Source organism: Populus euphratica, unplaced genomic scaffold (assembly GCF_000495115.2).
Source record: "Populus euphratica unplaced genomic scaffold, PopEup_1.0 scaffold2.1, whole genome shotgun sequence".
In the NCBI taxonomy this organism is placed as follows: domain Eukaryota; kingdom Viridiplantae; phylum Streptophyta; class Magnoliopsida; order Malpighiales; family Salicaceae; genus Populus; species Populus euphratica.
The window spans coordinates 4,154,593-4,173,286 of NW_011499846.1; the positions used below are offsets into that span (position 1 = coordinate 4,154,593).

General features: G+C 35.8%; 2 protein-coding genes and 1 long non-coding RNA gene across 4 annotated transcripts; all 3 read right to left on the reverse strand.

The window, feature by feature from the left end:
• Nucleotides 1-3,885: 3,885 nt before the first annotated feature.
• On the reverse strand, nucleotides 3,886-10,422 carry QUA3 (S-adenosyl-L-methionine-dependent methyltransferases superfamily protein). Its single transcript, XM_011036815.1, has 7 exons — nucleotides 9,812-10,422; nucleotides 9,407-9,610; nucleotides 9,110-9,320; nucleotides 8,751-9,012; nucleotides 8,114-8,488; nucleotides 7,442-7,537; nucleotides 3,886-4,355 (listed from the first exon to the last, which is right to left on the reverse strand). The coding sequence occupies exons 1-7, from the start codon at nucleotides 10,235-10,237 to the stop codon at nucleotides 4,145-4,147; spliced, it is 1,785 nt and encodes a 594-aa protein (XP_011035117.1). The 5' UTR covers nucleotides 10,238-10,422; the 3' UTR covers nucleotides 3,886-4,144.
• Nucleotides 5,684-7,433, reverse strand: LOC105133025 (uncharacterized). The gene is made up of 2 exons (XR_843695.1): nucleotides 6,511-7,433; nucleotides 5,684-5,979 (listed from the first exon to the last, which is right to left on the reverse strand). It is a non-coding gene; the product is annotated as an uncharacterized LOC105133025 (long non-coding RNA).
• A 4,119-nt stretch (nucleotides 10,423-14,541) lies between the features above and the next one.
• Nucleotides 14,542-18,437, reverse strand: LOC105133036 (COP9 signalosome complex subunit 1-like). Of its 2 annotated transcripts, XM_011036829.1 has the most exons (6): nucleotides 17,896-18,432; nucleotides 17,008-17,328; nucleotides 16,252-16,368; nucleotides 16,039-16,124; nucleotides 15,035-15,269; nucleotides 14,542-14,782 (listed from the first exon to the last, which is right to left on the reverse strand). In XM_011036829.1, exons 1-6 carry the CDS (start codon nucleotides 18,274-18,276, stop codon nucleotides 14,612-14,614), a joined length of 1,311 nt encoding a protein of 436 aa, XP_011035131.1. In that variant the 5' UTR covers nucleotides 18,277-18,432; the 3' UTR covers nucleotides 14,542-14,611. The 2 variants fall into 2 exon arrangements, with proteins under 2 accessions (XP_011035131.1, XP_011035139.1); XM_011036837.1 differs by lacking the exons at nucleotides 14,542-14,782; nucleotides 15,035-15,269 and adding an exon at nucleotides 15,758-15,953 and having other exon boundaries at nucleotides 17,896-18,437.
• Nucleotides 18,438-18,694: the final 257 nt, after the last annotated feature.

Below are 18,694 nucleotides of genomic sequence, written 5' to 3' on the forward strand. Positions count from 1 at the left end.
TAAAAATAGATTTATCAGTTGTTATACCGGTGCACTTTATGTTACGTTGTCTTTAAAGGCTGAAGGGGAACACGCCATGTTTTGCCAACTTGCAAGATGGAGGCAGGAGGCAGGACCATGGCACTGCCGATGAGGTATCCATCCCCTCCGCGCCGTGATGGACAAAGCTGAGACGTAAAATGTAGGTGAGCAGTGGTCCGGTAACAGGACTCCCGAGGAGATTTAACCCGTCAAGACCTTATATTTCGTGGTGGCAATAGAGCCCCTCAACCCTTTGCGGTGCTCAGATTGGTCCCCGACTGACCATGGACAAACCATTCCACTTGTTCACTCGCTATCTTTACTTGACAATTCAGAAGGTAATGAAAAAATAGAATTTCAAAATTTAAGAGATTCTATGTTTTAAGCCTTCCTCAATAAATTATGTTATGTCACGCAGCACAAAAATATGTAGATAGTAAAGAAAAACAATCTACAACATGGAGGAAATTGTAAGAACTTCCAAACTTGAAGGGGGATTTTTGCAGTTTATCCAACAAAGACTACGAAATTGTAAGTTTTTGGCTAATTTTTTAAATCCTTAATACTTGAATAAAACACTTAGGTTGTCTTTGATTACTGTCTCAAGATAAAAAAAAAAGATAATATGTATTGTATTCGGTCATGGTGGAAAAAACATTAAAAATATAAAAATTTTATTTTACTTTTAATATATTTTAATATATATTGTTATTAAATTTATATGTTTTAAAAAATAATTAGATTTTTTTTATTTTATATTTATTGTTAAAATTAATAATATTATAATAACTTTAATTATAAAACTAGGGCTTACTTGATGAATTGACCCTGGATCTGGATCAGTCCAAATTTAAAAAAATAAAAGGAGAATCGACTCGACTTCACTTAGTCAAAAAACCAAGTCAACTTGAGATAAAGCACAAGTCAATGATCACCTCCACTCGTGACTTGGTCTTGTCTCGGATCAACCAACCATTGAATCGTATTTTAAATTTGTTATAAAAATTATTTTTATTCTCATATTTACTTGAGTCAGCTGGACCAATGACCAGGATTGCGACTAGTGACCCGAGTTTTATCTCGGATTGACCTTTAAATTTAATTTTAAAACTATAATAATTATTATTTTTATCATAACATATTTTAATTTAAAAATCTTGAAATTAAAATTTTTTTAAAATGATATTTTAAAAATAAAAAATATCATTTATAAAGCAATCTAAATTGTCTGGAGTCCAGTGTCATGATTTTAATAAAAGCAATCTAAATTGTCTGGAGTCCAGTGCCATGATTTTAATAAATTTCAATCTTAATTTCAAGCTTCGGTTATCCAATAAAGCCCTCATTTTCAATATTCTTTAAAATAGAACCTTATCAAGTAAATTAAACATAATACAAAATGTTTACATAGAAAACACAAGTTCCATGAAACACCAATTTAATTGCATACCAAAAACTTGCTTAAATTTCTCATCACGCCAATGCTCCATTGGTCATTTTTAGTTGTCGTTTCTCCATATGTCCAAAGCATTCTAAATGAAATATCTAGCCTTCCTAGATGCTGCAAAAAGGAAAATGCTTGGCTCAGAATTTGAGAAAACACCAGAAAAGTGATGATGAAAGTCAAAGGAGCAGGCTATATACTGAAACTCGTCACAAACTTGACCTTTTCGAAGGCTCGAAAGTCGACTCCCAACCGAGTGTCCTAGCTCTGTAGTAGCTAGCTAGGTTAGCAGAGGACTCTTTCTTTCTTGATCCTGTGTAAATCTAAGGGCAGTAGACCAGTAGAGGTGGGCAAGGGGCTCTGTTCCCATCCACAGGCCCACACCCCCCATGACCTTTCACTCTCACTGTGCTCTGAATTCTAAAACTCTTATCTTCTTGTTCATGTATAATTCCAGGTAGTGAGAGAGTTTCCAACTGGTAGAAACCAGGCCCACACAACCATTTGCGTTTGCTGTTGCATTGATAACACCCATTTGCCATTTTTCCAAGCCCCATTACCTCCCTTTCCTGTTTTCATTTAAGCTTGACCGCTGGCCGCCTCTCCTTTTCTGTATTGGAAATTGACCAGCAAAAGTGAACGTCCTGTAAGCAGGAGCTATTTCAATCCTCCTTATCTCCCTTTCAACCTCGCTTACTTCTCTAATCAAACCGTGCATATTCAACTCAATTTATAACTTCAATTTCTCCGTATATATCGGGATATATACACTTATTTATTTGAAAAATAATGTTATTCGCTGTAAATAGATTTCACACAGAGAATAGCTGCAATGACCTGAAACCAAGTGTTTATTTTCGTAAAAATCGTTGAGGTGTTTCTGTTTATGTTATCACGTCGAAGAAAAGAGAATTCAGATAATAGAAGGAAAAAAGGAACTCGTGAAATTCACTAGCAAGGCATCTCTCATCGATTAAATATCACCTGAAAACTCCTTGCAAATTGATGTTCTTAGAATGAATAACAGCAGATTTTGTCTTTTTTTTTGTCTGTAAACAAGAAGCCTGTACATGCTAGTTGGCGAAGATAGTATAGTCGTACATGTAAATAATGGCCATGGCAAAGCTTAAAGTCCATAGTTAGCTAGAACCCTCTGTTTGAAATGATCATTCATGAATTGTAGGGACAGCTTAACCTCTTCATCTCATCAATGTCCCGTGCGATGGGAACATGGGAAGGAGTTAAGATGGGGCGACGAAATGTCATCTACCTGTCAACTAGTCCAAGCCCCTCACCAACTATATTTAAGGATTTGGATCGACGTTTCCAACTCATTCAAGTTGAGGGATGGAAGAATTTTTCAGTTCATTGGAAAAAATGAAAAAAAAATAATTGAATTGGACTGTGTAAATTGAATCGAGGACCAAGAATTTGAAACTGCAAAGGTCAATTTTGATTTGAGAATTCACGTGTGTAATAAAATATCCAACACCGACTACCACTGGTCACCATGTTCAAATCTGAGATTTACACATCCGTTCGTATTTTTTTCTATTTACTTTGTTTTTTTATTGAAACAATCATTGAATTTAATTTCCCGACTGAATCTCGATCCATTGCCGGGTCGCCACCCTAATCAAAGCGGTAGGCTCCTGTATGAGCGTACACGTGAAACTCTTGTAGAGGCCCACCCACATCCATTAATTGCCCCCACCGGCACTGCTTTGGCCACCTTCAGGCTGCAATTGCTGGAGCCTGGAGTAAGATACACCCCCAACCACCCTCTCCCTCAGACTGTATAGCTCTGTCTGATATGGTGGCATTTACTGAGACAGACTCCGCCTGGTTGAAATGGCCAATCACCTTTCTGTGATCTAATGGCCCATATCCTCTCCGCAAAACACAACTGCATGGAAATTCCAGCTCTGGCCAGCACGAGGAAAGCAAGGTCTATCTTACACGTGGGCTGCCTTCCTCAATGCAATGCGGTGAAGGCACTACATCATCTGATTTCTCAAGACCATGGCAATGCCTCTTAAGCGATGGCCAAAAACATTATTATTATCAGAGACGAAAACGTTGGTTGTTGTCTTCATACAGCGGTGACTCGCCGGCCAACAGGCAGGAAAACGTCCTTACACAGAACAGGTGGATGCCGACATGTCCTTAGTTAAGATGGCAACATATGCTTGAAGATTTGAAATGTTGATACATTCCTTAGCAGACTCGCAATGTTAGAGAGCCACAGCACATGGTACAGACATTCACTTTACTCTTTGAAGCATCACTGATGTTATTATACACATTGAATTTCCTCTTTGAAGCATCACTGATGTTACTATATACATTGAATTTCCTCGTTTTCTGATAACGAACATTGACGATAACAACATTCGCGGGTGAAAACAATAATAATGAGATGTGGAAAGACAAAAAAATCATATTCGATAAATCAAATCAAATCATATCACAATACATATCAGTAGCCGCTATACCTATCCTAACATGATTCTGAACGTCCTTCCTTCTGTGTACCTCCTACCACTGCTAGATATATAAATAGCCAGAAGAGGGGCAAGAAAGGAATCTGCATCCATTTGATGCATGCAGAGTATGCCTTGGCGTTATATCAGAATTGAGAACGGAAAAGAAAATTACATTACAGAGAAAGGTTATGTCTCAATGCAGCTTCCAAAAGCTTTTTGTAGCAACCAGAATTTTTTCTCTTCCACTCGATTCTGGCTCTTTCTCATGAATGGTAACCAACCATCTTACAGCAAGAGCTACACGAGCCACTTTATCAACAACTTCAGGAGAATCTCGGATAATGACTGTTCCTTCTGGACGTAATATTCGGTCCATCTCCACCATTAAATCCACAAGGTTGCACCTGCAGTGAATCAGAGATGATGAACATGTTCACTTTATCTATAAAATAAATGGTCATTTGAAAATCAAATATTTAGTCCAGATTGAAAATACAGTGCCCGTACAGGCGCAGGTGCTAGATGACCATAAGCAAACCAAACTGGCAGCTATTTTGAAAAACAGTGCAAGCTTCGGGGTTCAAGGAAAGATTTAACTAATCAAATAGAAGAAACTGTCTATCAAATAAATTATTCTAGTCCTTAAAGCTTGGACGGGTGCTGGCATGCAATGTTGTGCAAAAACTGCCCCTTGCTGCTGTACATTGCTTCACCAAGTTCAGCCCTAAAGCGAAAGAAACAAAATTGGAACTGATATATAAAAAGAAAATCAGAGAGAGAGAACGAGAGAGACTTGGAATGAACATATCAAACAATGAAAATCCATGGCAAGTCCCTCAAGTTGCAAACGAAGAAGCAATCTGTACCAAGTAAACCATCAAAAAACACATTCTCACATTCACCATCACTTGCCCTTACAACCACAAGTCGAAACTACAACCAAAATGTAAAACAGATCACAAGATCCCAATGCGCATGCGCTCCACTGGTTCTCACCTTAGCGAACCACCTTATCAACATCCCATGCTCAACATGGAACATTTCCCCATAACTATCCCTTTAATGCACTACCTCTCCATCGTTTACCATGATTTCCACACCATTGATATTGCATCTTACTCCTAGTCATTTTGTACAAATGAGAACACACGCTCTGACACTTCCTCAGAGAATGAGCACAATTCTCGATATAAAGCCAATGATCAAGTGACTACAGACAGATTGACTATTGTATTGTTCTCAGATCATTTAGGCTTAAGAGAAAGCTGGTGGATTGTCATTGTTTCTAGAATGCAGAGCGATGCACAAGAAGCTTAGCCTATAGGTACTGGAGTGAGGAGAGTGAAGTGAGTTGGGGGGGGGGGGGGGGGGGGGGGGAAGAGTCACAAGCAATAACGAGGAGGAGAGGTAGAGGAATCCAAGAGTCGTGTTCAACTCAGTTGCAAATCTTAATTAGTGCTCAGGATGTGTTGGGCAGGGCAGCGAAAGTTACGGGGGGGGGAGGGGGAGGGGGGGGGGGGGGGGGGGGGGGTGTGTGGGTGAGAAGATAGGTTTTTGGGGCTTTTTTTTTCCTGATGAAAGAAGATTTAAGAAGGAAAGAAGATAAGGATACATGAAGAAGGATAAAATATTATCCTCCACAAAAAAACAGAAAAAAGAGAAATGAACCAACAGAAATCCCCAGGCCGCAGTGCACCATAACAATTCTAGGAAGGCAATTCTATCCCATAATAACTGCTTGCAAAGGTAGTAAACTAGAAGATTCAAAAGTTCCATTCTGCTCAAAATACTCCAAATCACTGCAAAGATATCACATGCCAAAAGATATTACTATACTTCCCTCTCTCAAAGCCAAGAAAATGTGTGCGGATATCCCTCATTCTGCTTGGCACCACCCATTTTTCACCAAAAACACTGGACAGCCTATTCAGAAATTTCCATGCCACTGGACGAAGCTAAAAAGTTGTGGGTATTGCTACTTTAAAGCACATAACACAAACATTAGGCAATAAAGCTAAACAAGGCCTCCTTGCCTGCAATAAGTAGCTTTCCAGTTGCAATTGGTGAGAAAGAAAACACTCATATCTGGAGATCAAGCAAGATGGGAAAGAGATGATTTGAAAGAGAAGGTACCTGGTTTTTCTAAGGTCCAAACAAGCCAATCTTGCCTTGAGAATAAGAGAGAGGAGTTGAGAATTTGAAGAAGTAAAACAAGCTCTTGGTCCTCTCATTTAAGTTACTAAATAGTGAAGATTCCAGGAAATTATCCCCTCTCATGACAAAAAAATTCAAGATAGGAGCATTATGTGTACTAGAAAGGTCATAAAGAGTTGAGAAAAGGAAAAACAGAAGAACAGAAGAGCAGGGAGCTTCTCCATCCAACACATGATTGATGGGTATGATTGTGTAGGGAAATTCTTAAGAGTTTAAGCAAAAACTAACTAATTCCTGATAGGGGGGGATAGCCAATACTAATCAGGGTATGAACATGTAGGCAGAACTACAGTAATTTATGTTTGTAAATTTACAATTGATAAAATAAAGATCAACAGACATGGCTTGTGCGTGGCAGATCATGATCACTATCACTGTGCAGAGAGATTAAGAGTTTAAAGCTTCATGAACCACATGCCAACCCCCTGTTATTTGGATACAGCAGCCTTATTCAACACGTAGCAGCCAAGGAAAAAAGAAATCAATAAATAATTTTAATGTAATTTTCTTTATAGTTTTAGATTGAGACCCCAGTCTATTAAGAAATTTGTCTTCTTCGGAATCTTAATACCATTCTGGAATTACGGTTTGCTTGGAAAATTATTTTAATGTAACTTTCTGTATAGTTTTGATGTTGAAATTTATTATAAATAATATGCATTCAGTTTGAAGGCTCTGAAGTTTTCTCCTCTTTTCTTATTGCTATAGTAATTTGGATTACCATTCATTTTTTATTTCTACACCCTAATTATTCTAAAAACACATCCCTAATAAACCTAATTTCTCAGACTTCCATCCCTAACCCTAAATCCCATCAAAAACACTAAAGCTCTGCAATCTTCAAGGTTTTCTTCAATCACAGTTTTTCAAGTTAAATCCTCCATCAAATCATGCAAATAAAATAAAAAGTTTAAACTTTCTTTCCTCTCCACATTGAGAAAGAAAAGTCTTATTCATCACATTGCACAACTTATCCTTTAGTGGATAATGAAAATGATTAAACTAAAACACATGCCTCTATTTTGCTGGTTAAGCCAGAGCAGAATCCTCTTTGGCAGTAATAAAAAAAGAATTTTTATTTTTTAAAAAGCTGGGTTCATGGAAAAATTTCACCAGATTGAAATTACCTCACACAACATTCAAAAAACAGGCATGCGTTTCCATTTAATAAAAACAGAAAATGAGAAAGAAAAATCTTGTTATCATTTCACACCATATGTATGCAGGAAAATAATGAGAAAATGAAAAGGCAACTGCAAATGAAGATTACAAGTACCTGTTCTTGCTTGAACCAGGCATTTTTAGTAGTGATTCAATGCCTGCTACATGGATGAGATCATAGGAACGGGGATATGTTGAGAAAGGTTCACACCTGACACCACAAGTAAAAGGAATAAGGTTGAGCAGAATAGATAACCCTAAATCTGATTTCATACCACCAAAGTTTCACTTCCATTAACAGATATCATATCCAAAGAAGGAAGCAAAGCAAGTCACAATTATCTTGTCCTTAATATCAATTAGAGGAAGGAGACATGTTTAATACCACCCAAGGCCATTTCCATTAACATATATGGTATCCAAAGGAGGCAAGTCATCACCATCTTGTCCTCAATTTATCATTTAGAGAGAAAACAAACTTTTGGCCATGGATAAATTACTAACATTAGTATATTTGAATACAGATTAATAGAGCAATAACCAAGCAAAAAATAGATTGGAGATTAGGATCTTGGATTGATGATCAGAGAAGCATGTTCAACAAAGGACTCTTTTTTCCTGTCTAACTGCATAACACCACTCTGTTGACAGTAGGCACACGGCTTCAAGAATGTGCAACAAATATATCCACCAACTTAGTTAAATATGAAGGCGAGATCATCAATAACATGACCAATATAAGTAGTATGCTATATATGAATTTCTTACAGAGTTGTGAGTAACTCACCAATCATGGTAGACTCCAATAAGGCCTCGGTCATATATTACACCAAGTGTAGATGGCTTGCGAGCAGGAACGACATTCATCACCCATACAGGATCTGGCATGAGTGCTGCTGCAAAACTCCCAAAAAATGCATTCATGTCCATGACATTGCGTATGGCTGGAGTTCCTAGCTTCACATTCAAAGAATTCTTATAGTATGCAACCCTCCTTACCCAGCGCCGTGTGTCAGCATCAAACAAATCTAACCCATTTTTCATGTGCACAGCCCTGGAAGGTGCTTTCATTAGCCTATCAGGCCACTTAGGAATAGTCCCAATGGCACAATCCCCCTTCACAGCAGAAGTCCTACTCACACATTTCTTTAACTTGAAGTACCTGCAACATAATTGAACTTAGCATCAGAATTTATGGTGTTCCCATGCAAATAAATGAATATTATCTTGAGCAGAAAGCTCAATTGATCAGTTGCAAACTAAAGGCAAATTTATCAAATTTGCAACTAAAGTCCTAAACCAAGTGCATTAGTTGCAAGATGGTTGAAAGAAAAGAACAACAGCAGTGTTGCCATCATCCGAGTTGCTGCAAAAACACTAGAAAAACACTTTTAGGAACTGAAGATTTATTTTTAGACAATTACCATGCATCACTTGGGTCATCTGATTCATCGCACAATTCAAGACCATATTCATTTTGGTTGGACAGGCATAAATCTCCAGCGGGTTTTTTCCATATGACGGTGTTTCCATCCACAGCAATCAGCTCATAGCACAATGCTCTTGCCACAGCCTGGAGATCAGCCCATTCCTTGTCTTGTTTAGCCCACTGCACAGGAGGTCCAGAAATGACAAGATATCCTCCAGGACGAAGTAACCGATTTACTTCGATAAAATAAGATGCATCTGCAAAACCAGATCCCTTCAATGTAAGATCTACTGGCAGGTTGTATCCGAGGAATATGAAAACATACTAGAAGGATACAAGTCATAAAGAACTTACTATAAGCTGTAAAAGGGATCAAGCATCGGGAGCAATGCACCAAGTCAAATGAAAATGCAGGATACGGGAGTCTTCGAGTGCCAAGCATGGCAACAAATGCTGGAACCCCTCTCTCCAGTGCAAACTGTATCTGTGCTTTGTGTGAATCTCTTGGAGCAAATGAGAGAGTCAAAATCCCTTCCTTCAGCAAATATCCTCCCCAACTAGCAACCTAGAACACAATCATGTCATAAGAAACCTCCAGTATACAAAAAATTTACAAACTAAAAATCACAAAAACAAAAAATTATTCCCTACCCCACATCCCATATCGAGAGCAGTCCTCAAAACCCCGCCTTTGATAGGGATATATTGCCCAAGCTTCTCAATATACTGTACAGCACCCTCTGGAAACATTGTTCCACCGCCGGGGAAAATGAAGTGCTCTCCTTCCTTTTTCATCCATCCTTGATGACCTTTCCTATCAGCAATTTTATCATGCGGCATATTCGCATGCCATATCTTGACATCAAAACACAAAAAGACCGCGGACATCAATGTATATCAATACAAATTACCCAAAAAAAAGAGTGTAAATAAACTAATTAAACTAACAAGATCAGTAAGAAAATAACCCTATTACTACCACAACTATGACTATTAAAAACACATAAATAAACTATTTCTAATTAAAAATACAAGAAATTCAGCAAAAGTGCATACCTTATGCAAACTCTGAGGCCATTGAACAGAAATCTTATAACCGTCAGGTGGCGGGATCAAGCAAAGATGAGTATCCTCAACGGGAGGACAATGACGTTCTCTATAAAAGTTCATTTCTCTACTTAACTGACTATTCCTTCTAGGATCTTCACAAGGCATGTGATCTACTTCGTCCGCGGGACAAGCTTCAATCGGCTGAGCATTATGTCCCGCCTCAATCAAAGCGACAAGACGGTGGCGTTGGCGTGGATCAGAGGTGGAGCGGAGGAGTGTTTGGCGGCCTGAAGCGGCAAGAGAGTCGCCGAGTGGAGTGAAGACCAGAAGGAAAAAAAGGAAGACTAAACCGAAGAATGTTGCCGTTACTAAATCAAGTAGTTTCCATTGGCGTGGGTTTCGTTTCGACGCGGGCAGATTTAGGTGTCCCATTTTTTTATTTCTTAGATCTGATTATATGATTCTTTCTTTGTGGCTTTGTGGAGCCGAGGAGGAGGGGGGTTGATTTGCTCTGGTTTTCTTGGATGATCGATGGGAGCTGATCGATGGCGGTGAGTGAGTGATTGAGAGGAGGAGGGAGACTATGTTCACGTGACGGTGAGGGATCTGGTTAACATCTTGTTACACGCGTTAATTAATTCGAGTGAAATATTTTATTTTTCATGATCAATAATGATATTGAGTTATAAATTAGGATTTTATTCAAGTATACATTCAATTATTAAAAACAAATATCTTATATAAATTATCATGCATTCTTGGGTGTACATATTCTTCGTGCAATCCTTGACACGTAAAATTTACTTCTTTTCCAGGTTTTAAATAAAATTGTTCATAATTTTTTTAGCAGTGCTAAATCTTTTTCTTTTTTTTTTTATTTCCATCAAATTTTAATTATTTAACAGGAGGTTTCATCGTACTTCCTTTTATATCTTGGCTGTGAAACTCGGTAATAGGATGGAGTAGATCCATTTATACACGTGTCTTTCGGACAACAGTACGCGGCAGTTTTTTTTTTTTATTTCCATCAAATTTTAATTATTTAACAGGAGGTTTCATCGTACTTCCTTTTATATCTTGGCTGTGAAACTCGGTAATAGGATGGAGTAGATCCATTTATACACGTGTCTTGCGGACAACAGGCAAAAAAGGGAACCGACTTTTCTGTGTTGGTATTTGTTTTTTAAAATGTTTTTTTATATATTAAAATAATATTTTTTTAATTTTTAATATTAAAATAAAAGAAAAAATAAAGAAAAAATTAAAAAATAATTTTTTAAAATATTTTGAAAATATAAAACCGAACAAAACCCTCCCACACAAACAATGGACAACAATGATTCGTGAACAATGTTTTTGGCCATCAATATTTGTTTATTTTTTATTTTATCCTCGTACATTTCTTTTATCATTTTATACGCTGAGACCCGCCTTTCTTTGCATGCTCTTGCGCGTGTGGAGAGCCTGGAAATATTCTAGAGTCAAGTTAAAAATCAATGTTACAAATAAAAATTTATATTATGATTAAAAACAAACTTGAGATACCAAAATAAACATATAAAACACAGACTTTATTATTTCCATTGCTCATGAAAACTTCGTTTTCGTTTGTGAAAACTCAATTATATTTGGTTATTGTTGTTTTAAAATTTTGTTTAAATTTCATCCATAAACTTTATTTCTTTATATTTTGTTTTTTAAATACCAGAAAAAAAAAGAGGAGGTTGTAAAAAAAAAGGAAAGAGAAAGAATAGTTTGATTAACCACGTTTTAATTATATAAAAAATATCATCTTTTAGCATAAATAAATTTATTTTTGATTAAAAAATTAAAAATAAAATGTTTTTTTCTTAAAAGAAACTAGAAAAAATAGATTGAGGCCTTGAAATTGTTTTTCAATCCAATTTGATTTTAAAATTGGTTAGACGGTGTTTTATAGTTAAAAATGGATTCATTGAAGTTTCCTGGATGTTCCTGATATGTTTTTAAAGTTTGTTGAATTTTTTAGAATTTTCTTTACATGTTGCTAGGTGAAAACATGTCGAGAATTCAATGTTTAGATTCCTAGACCCGGACCTTGAGTTCCCAATCATAAAAAATAAGTTAGTTTTGTTATTTTTGCTATTTAAGAGGTGTAAAAAAAATTATTTTTGGTTTGTTAAATTTCAATTGATGCATATTTATTTAATGTTGTTTTAAGATTTTAAGCTTTAATCCTACACTTTATTTTTTATTGTTGTCGTTCCTAGATATTGAAAAGCAAAAGAAAAATTCATATGAAAGGGGAGATAAGGGGTTCATTTGAGCTCGTTACAAAAAAAAAAAAAAATCATCGTTGTATCAATAAATTTATTTATAGAAAAATAGTTGAAAGAGGAAAAAAAACTTTATTTCTAACATAAATATGTTTTTGTCTAAAGGAGAAAAAAAAAGAAACCCATAAATAAAAGAATGACACTTTGACTATAAAATATATCTGTTACTAGAGGATATAAATCATTGAAATTGTAACAAACATTTATTTTTTTTAAATATTTTGATTATTTTATAATCTAATTATTTTTTACTTTATTTTAATTTTTTTTAAATTACAATTTACATATAAGGTCAAGTTCAAGGTAATTTTTAAAGTTTGTATCACTTTACATTCTTATAAAAAAACCAACAAAATAATTTAAATAATTTACATAATTGTTACTGTATTTTAATTAATAATTAAATAACCATCGAATGTTGAAATTATAAGATCTCAAAATTGTCATCTCCTCCCTCCAACCGCTTTCTCTCCCATCCCAGCCACCGCCTCTCCTCGTTTTTCTTTCTCTATCGGGCACCTTCGAAGTCCGCCTAGCCATCAAGGCCGCCGCCACTACTACAAAAGCCACCGGTCTCTCCCATAACTCTACCAAACCCCATGATAACTACAAAAACTGAGAATCTTTATTACCTTTAATATTAAATAAACTGAGCCGAGTTGTTGTCCACTCGTCTATTACCAAACAGGCAATGATACTAGATGCTTGTTGGATTTCTTCAACTGGGTCCAATCTCAAATGGGTTTCTCTTAAATTACAATATTTTTCAAATTTTGTGTTGATTTTATGCAATTAAACTTTAAAAGGATAGAGGCAAAATAAAATAAAAATAATTAAACTTAAAAGTTGGGTAATTATTTTTAATTACTGCAAAATTAAATAAAACCAGGTTCCAACACAACCCCACGTCATTGTGGGAAAAAAAGAAAAAAACTAGTATTATTCTAAATTAAAAACAAACTTTTAAATAGCCTTCTGTCACCGTATCAAGCAAAGGATCTACATCAATTAATTACTACACTTAAGCATCGTAAAACAAGGGTCAAAGCAAACGAATTGTTTCTCTTCCCAACGAGGTCAACATGCATCTACAAAAATAAATAATTGTAAGTTTTAAATAGGAGATTATTTTTTAAATTATTTTTATCTACAAATATATTAAAATAATATATATTTTTATTTTCTAAATTTATTTTTAATACTAGCACACTAAAATAATTTAAAATTTCAAAAATAAATTTTAAATAAAACAAATTATTTTAAAAAAAAATACGCGTAAACAAAGACAGCTTTAATAATGTAACTTGAAGCAAACCGGGGTCAAAATTCTTGGATTTCATTCACATCTCCCATTAAAAAAATAAAAAAATAATAATCGGAGGGGCCAATGCATGCTGCTGCCGCCAAGTGCCGGACTGACAGGGCTTTAACCTCAGTAGTTTTAATTGTCCTCTATATTTCTTGAAACGTGTTATTTGCCCCCTTATCTTTGAATCCTAACTTTATCCTTGGTTGCTGCGTCCTACTTGCAAATTAATCCCTGAACACAACTCCGCTCACCTTTTAGAATTTGTTACAAGACTAAAAATATCATGATTACGGAGACATTCAAGGTATTCATGTATTTAATTTTTATTTATCGAAATCGTTACTTGCTAAAAGCTATTATAACTATTTATATAGAAAAACTAAAAAACCTTATTAATATTAAATGAAAAACGTCATTCCTTTCAAATATAAAAATAAAACTAATTCTAACTAGAAAAAACTAAAATAAAATTATATTACGCAAACATATGATTAGGACCACCTCACTCGGATTCTAGAGATGTGCTTACATTCATTGAAGATGCTAGAGAAACGTGACAGTGGATACTATTACTATTGTTGCGGTGACAACTACATCAGGTCATCGCGAACGCTGGAAGATTTCTGTTCAATAAAGATACAACCAGAACCAACTCATTCAAAGGTTTGTAGCTGCCCATGTCGAACTCATTGCATTGGAGGGCCAAGCATGCTGTTTCCATGCCGGCTATGCAATTAAGATCACATTATTTTACTATGCATCCACTTATCACCGTACACAAATCTCAAATTTGATTTCCTATATTCAATTCAAATGTTCCATATGCAGTCTTGTATGATGTAGAGCAAAACGAAAAACCATGGCCAAAGGGCCATGGAAGAAGAGGGTGAAACAAAAAATTTGTAACTGCAACTTCTTAAATAAATCCAAGTATATACAAAGAAAGAAAGAAACAGCCAGAAATTGGCCAGGTCAATTCGAATCTTGCCATCCCCCAAAAATGCTATTTTCCGCCACGGAAACCAATTTTTTTGAAGATGTAAGGCTCAGATTCACTGCACCAGGAGACCTATGTGGGATAAGATTTTCCGCCAAGGAAACCACGAATACAAGGAATCCCAGAAACTAATCAAGACAATGTTGGCCACGGTTCCCACTGTCCTTGTTGAACTGGGAATTCATTTAAAGTTTCCTAGAAGCCTTGTATTCATGCTTGATAAGATTTGCCCTCAGCAGCATTGCTCGAACATCCCTATCAAACTCATTGCCTGTCTGCAGAACCCGCTGGAAAGTCACATTCCTTTGATCTGCATGACGTGCATATAGAATTTTGTCGTGCGAGTCAATTCGTGCCTGCAAAGCCATGATATTTTTATCAGTAAGGTATGGAGATAAGTTGTTAAAAGGGTGGAAAGGTTTTGCTGTGTGACATGAAAACAACCAATGGATATACTGAAAATTTTTGGAAGGAGACCAAGTCAAAACCCCATTCTGAATGGGAGGGAATTCCAGTCATGGGATATTTCCTAAACCTAGACATCTGGGACAAACTATTTAAGCTGGATAAAAGAACAAAAAATTAGCAATGCAAATTGCAAGCCAAACCTGTATTTGATTGTCAGCAATCAAGGCTTCAAGTTCTTTCCCCAAGCCCGCAACAGTTGTTTTGAAAGCATTGGCCATCATATGCAGATCAACAGACACGAATGGGTGTGTATACTGAATGAGAGCTTTGTTGCGGATTTGATCATACAGTGTCTGGACATGGTCATGCAAATGGATGTCAAGCATTAGGTTTGCTTTAAGATTTCCCAGGTAATCCAGACACGAAGCATAATGGCTGCAAAGGAAACAGAGAAAATAAGAAATTTTTGTTTACAAAACAGGCTTCATGTCCAACAGCATGGATATAACTGTTGGCAAGCTTGTGAGAAAAGTAGTCGAAAAAGAAAAGGAAAATAGAACACTCAACTAAACTCTAGGATGTAAATTAGAGTTAAACAGTCATATATTGACAAACATGAATAAAAGCTCAGCTGATGGCAAGCAAATGGAAAAGGAGACCAAAATATGAAGACAACTAATCTCTCAGGCTACTGATTCGAGTTAAATATGAGATTGTTGACATTATAATGCAAACTCTCCAAGCAGCCTTGTACATTTCGATAGTTTGACACAAGCAAGATTAAAGGAGAAGGAACCTTATTTTCCTTCTTTTTCCAAGTATTGTTTTTTCTTCTTTGGTAGAAAAAAGACAGTTCTAGAAGAAAAAAAAGAGTTTATGAGGATAATTTGCTTCTATTGAACCCATATATAATAGATTACCCAGATATAATAAATCTATTACTGGTGACAAGCTCTTGGAAAAATTGAGCAAGTATAGGCAATCTTCCCAGCATTAAAGAACCATCTTCTCAAAATAAAATCCAAGACTTTGTTAAAATAAAAGATCCTGAATCTCCTCCCATCTATATACCAAGTACCAACACAAAATTTCTTGGATTTACAATATAGAGCACAATGGCTAACTGCCACCTTGCAAGAATATATCATCAAAAGTCAAAGCATTAAAAATGCAAATCAAATCGTGTACCATCATAACAAGTTACCTTGAGTAGAAATCATGAATAAGCTCTCTAACTTCAGGTACCAACTCCAAGAAATTACGGAAGTTGGGATTGTCTATGACTTTGCTCTGCCAAACAAAAGCATTGATTAGAAACTATCCTCTGAAGTTCATTGAAAAGCCAGTGAAAAACAAGATTAACAATAAGAACGAGGGAGTGGAGAAGGAGAAGAAGGTGATGAAGAAGAAGGAACACCTTCAGCTCCATCCGATCAAAACTTGCAAGAGCACAAAGTCCTCCATAAGTTGCAACATCTTGAGGAGCAATAACTTCATTGTATGAATTTCCCAATTCAGGACTTACTTCCAGGAACTGTACCCATAGAAAGATAACATACGCAAAGTAAGAATATAAAGTTGCCTCTAAATGCTCAGAATACAGCCCATCCAAGATAAGAAAATATTGGAGATAAGCACAATAGAAGGTGCTATGTTCTTCAAAATAAATGAGTGGCTGAATTTCAGTAAAACAACACTCACCCTTCAACTTCAAGTTTTAAGCAGTTAAACAAAAATGCACCAATGCCTACTTAGAATTCAAAGACCATTCAAGATCAAAATCAGAAACAAATGGCAATATCCAATTAATAACAGGAATACAAAAGATTCTTAAAGTCCTAACTTAAAACTTAATAATCCCAAAAGATACTTAAAAAAGCAAATGTGGCAGCTGCGAGTTTGTTTACAGCCAGGAAAAAGTACAACTCACACGACGTAACCAAAGCATTTGAAAACAAACTGTAATGAAGATAGTGAAAATACACAGAGCAAGCAAATATCAACTGTCTTGTCCAATTCTGTAACAAAACTTTCAACCTATCTTAACTGCATCCTATGCGATTATAATGCTGCAAATTCTGGGTTTAAGATGCTACCCGGGTTAAAAGAAAAAAAAATAATGACAATATTCATACTGAACTGAATTCATTGGAGGTACACAAGTAAAGCAAACCTTACGAGCAGCGAGTTTGTATTTTTTAGCCTCCAAATGAGCCAATCCAGCAGCACAACGTAGTTTTGAGACTGTAGGAGGTTCAAGAGCTTCTGCTGTTTGTTCTGCTTTGCTGACATAGCTTGTGACATGAGTAAATTGGCCCATTTCAATGCTTACAAGAATTGCACTCATGCACGTATGAATAACATGCTTTGATGTAGTGCAATAATCACGAGTTCGGGCATAACTTTTAAAAGCATCTGCAAGGTAACCATGAGCATAGTAGTAATCTCCAAAATCATTATATCCCATTCTTATGCTTTCTTTGATCAGGTTTGTCTGCACAAAATATATATATAAAAAAAAGATATGTAAATCACACCACCATACACGGTGATAATTATAAACAAAAGTGAAAAATTTACTCCACAGATTATCCCTACATCATAGTCTCAATAGTCATCACAGGTAGGAAAACTATAAAAGTGTGACAGATATATAACCACTGATCTTCTTTTATAGCAAATACATGTCCACAAAGCTGTAGCAAGCCAACAAAACCGAATGTAAGTTTCCACCTGAATTGTTTTGGGGGGGCTCTAGGATAGAAACTAAAACGAACCTGTTTTCCAGTTAATCCCCCCCTAAGAAAAAAACTTAGGATTAAGACTACTGTTATAGCAAAACAGACACCGCCTGTCTTAGTAACATTAAATTAACAAAATAATCATCACTGAAACAAACCCACAACAAACACCACGTTTTTACAATTATTTTCCCCTAAAACAGTTATTAATACTAGCATTATAGTATAAGTGCAAACATAAAATGAATTCCGAAAGCAACCAAGATAATAATAATCACTGAAACCCAAAATAAAATAAAAAATAAAAAAAATGCTTTTACCCTATAAGCATTAAGTTCATTCTCAAGCTTCTCTTTCCTCTGATCGGCTCTTCTATCCACCATCTCACACCAAGCACTATCCATCCCATAATTATCCCCCAACCTCCCATCAATCTTATGCACTACATCTCTAAACAATTGCGTGTTCTCTCCTTTCTTGATTTCTTCATATGCCATTCGTAGCGCTTCCATCTTCATCGCCGTGTTATTATTCTGACCAAACCGGTCCGCGATAAACAGCAATCGCGTTATTTTTGTTCTCCCTGTGTACAGTCCGGCGTACGCTTCGATGTCGAGTTGTTCGCTACTAATGATTGGTCTGTTTCGGTTGTTGGAAACATCAGCTCCGCCGTTGGCGTAAATCTCGTCGTCGGGTTCCATTGATTAAGAATTTTGGGGGTTAGGGTTCTTTGTGCTTATTTTGGATCAGTGAATTTGCCACCACTTCACTATTCTTTCTGCTTGACACAGACACTGGACGGTGGTTTTCACTTTTCACATGGAATTTTGTCGGGTACCAAGAGACCGTTTGATACTATGGTAACTATGGTTAGGTAGCGATTGACAATTTGACATGTAACACTTATAAATATATTAAAATTATATATATATATATATATATATATTATTTTTACAGAATTATTTTTAATATTAATAAGTTAAAACAATTTACAAATTAAAAAGAAAATAGAATTTTAAAAAGAGCATGGGTTATAAAAAAAGAGCCCCTTGGTAAATAGCTTTTTTTTCAAATCTTAAAAATATTTTGTAAAAGATAAAATAATATATTTTATTTATA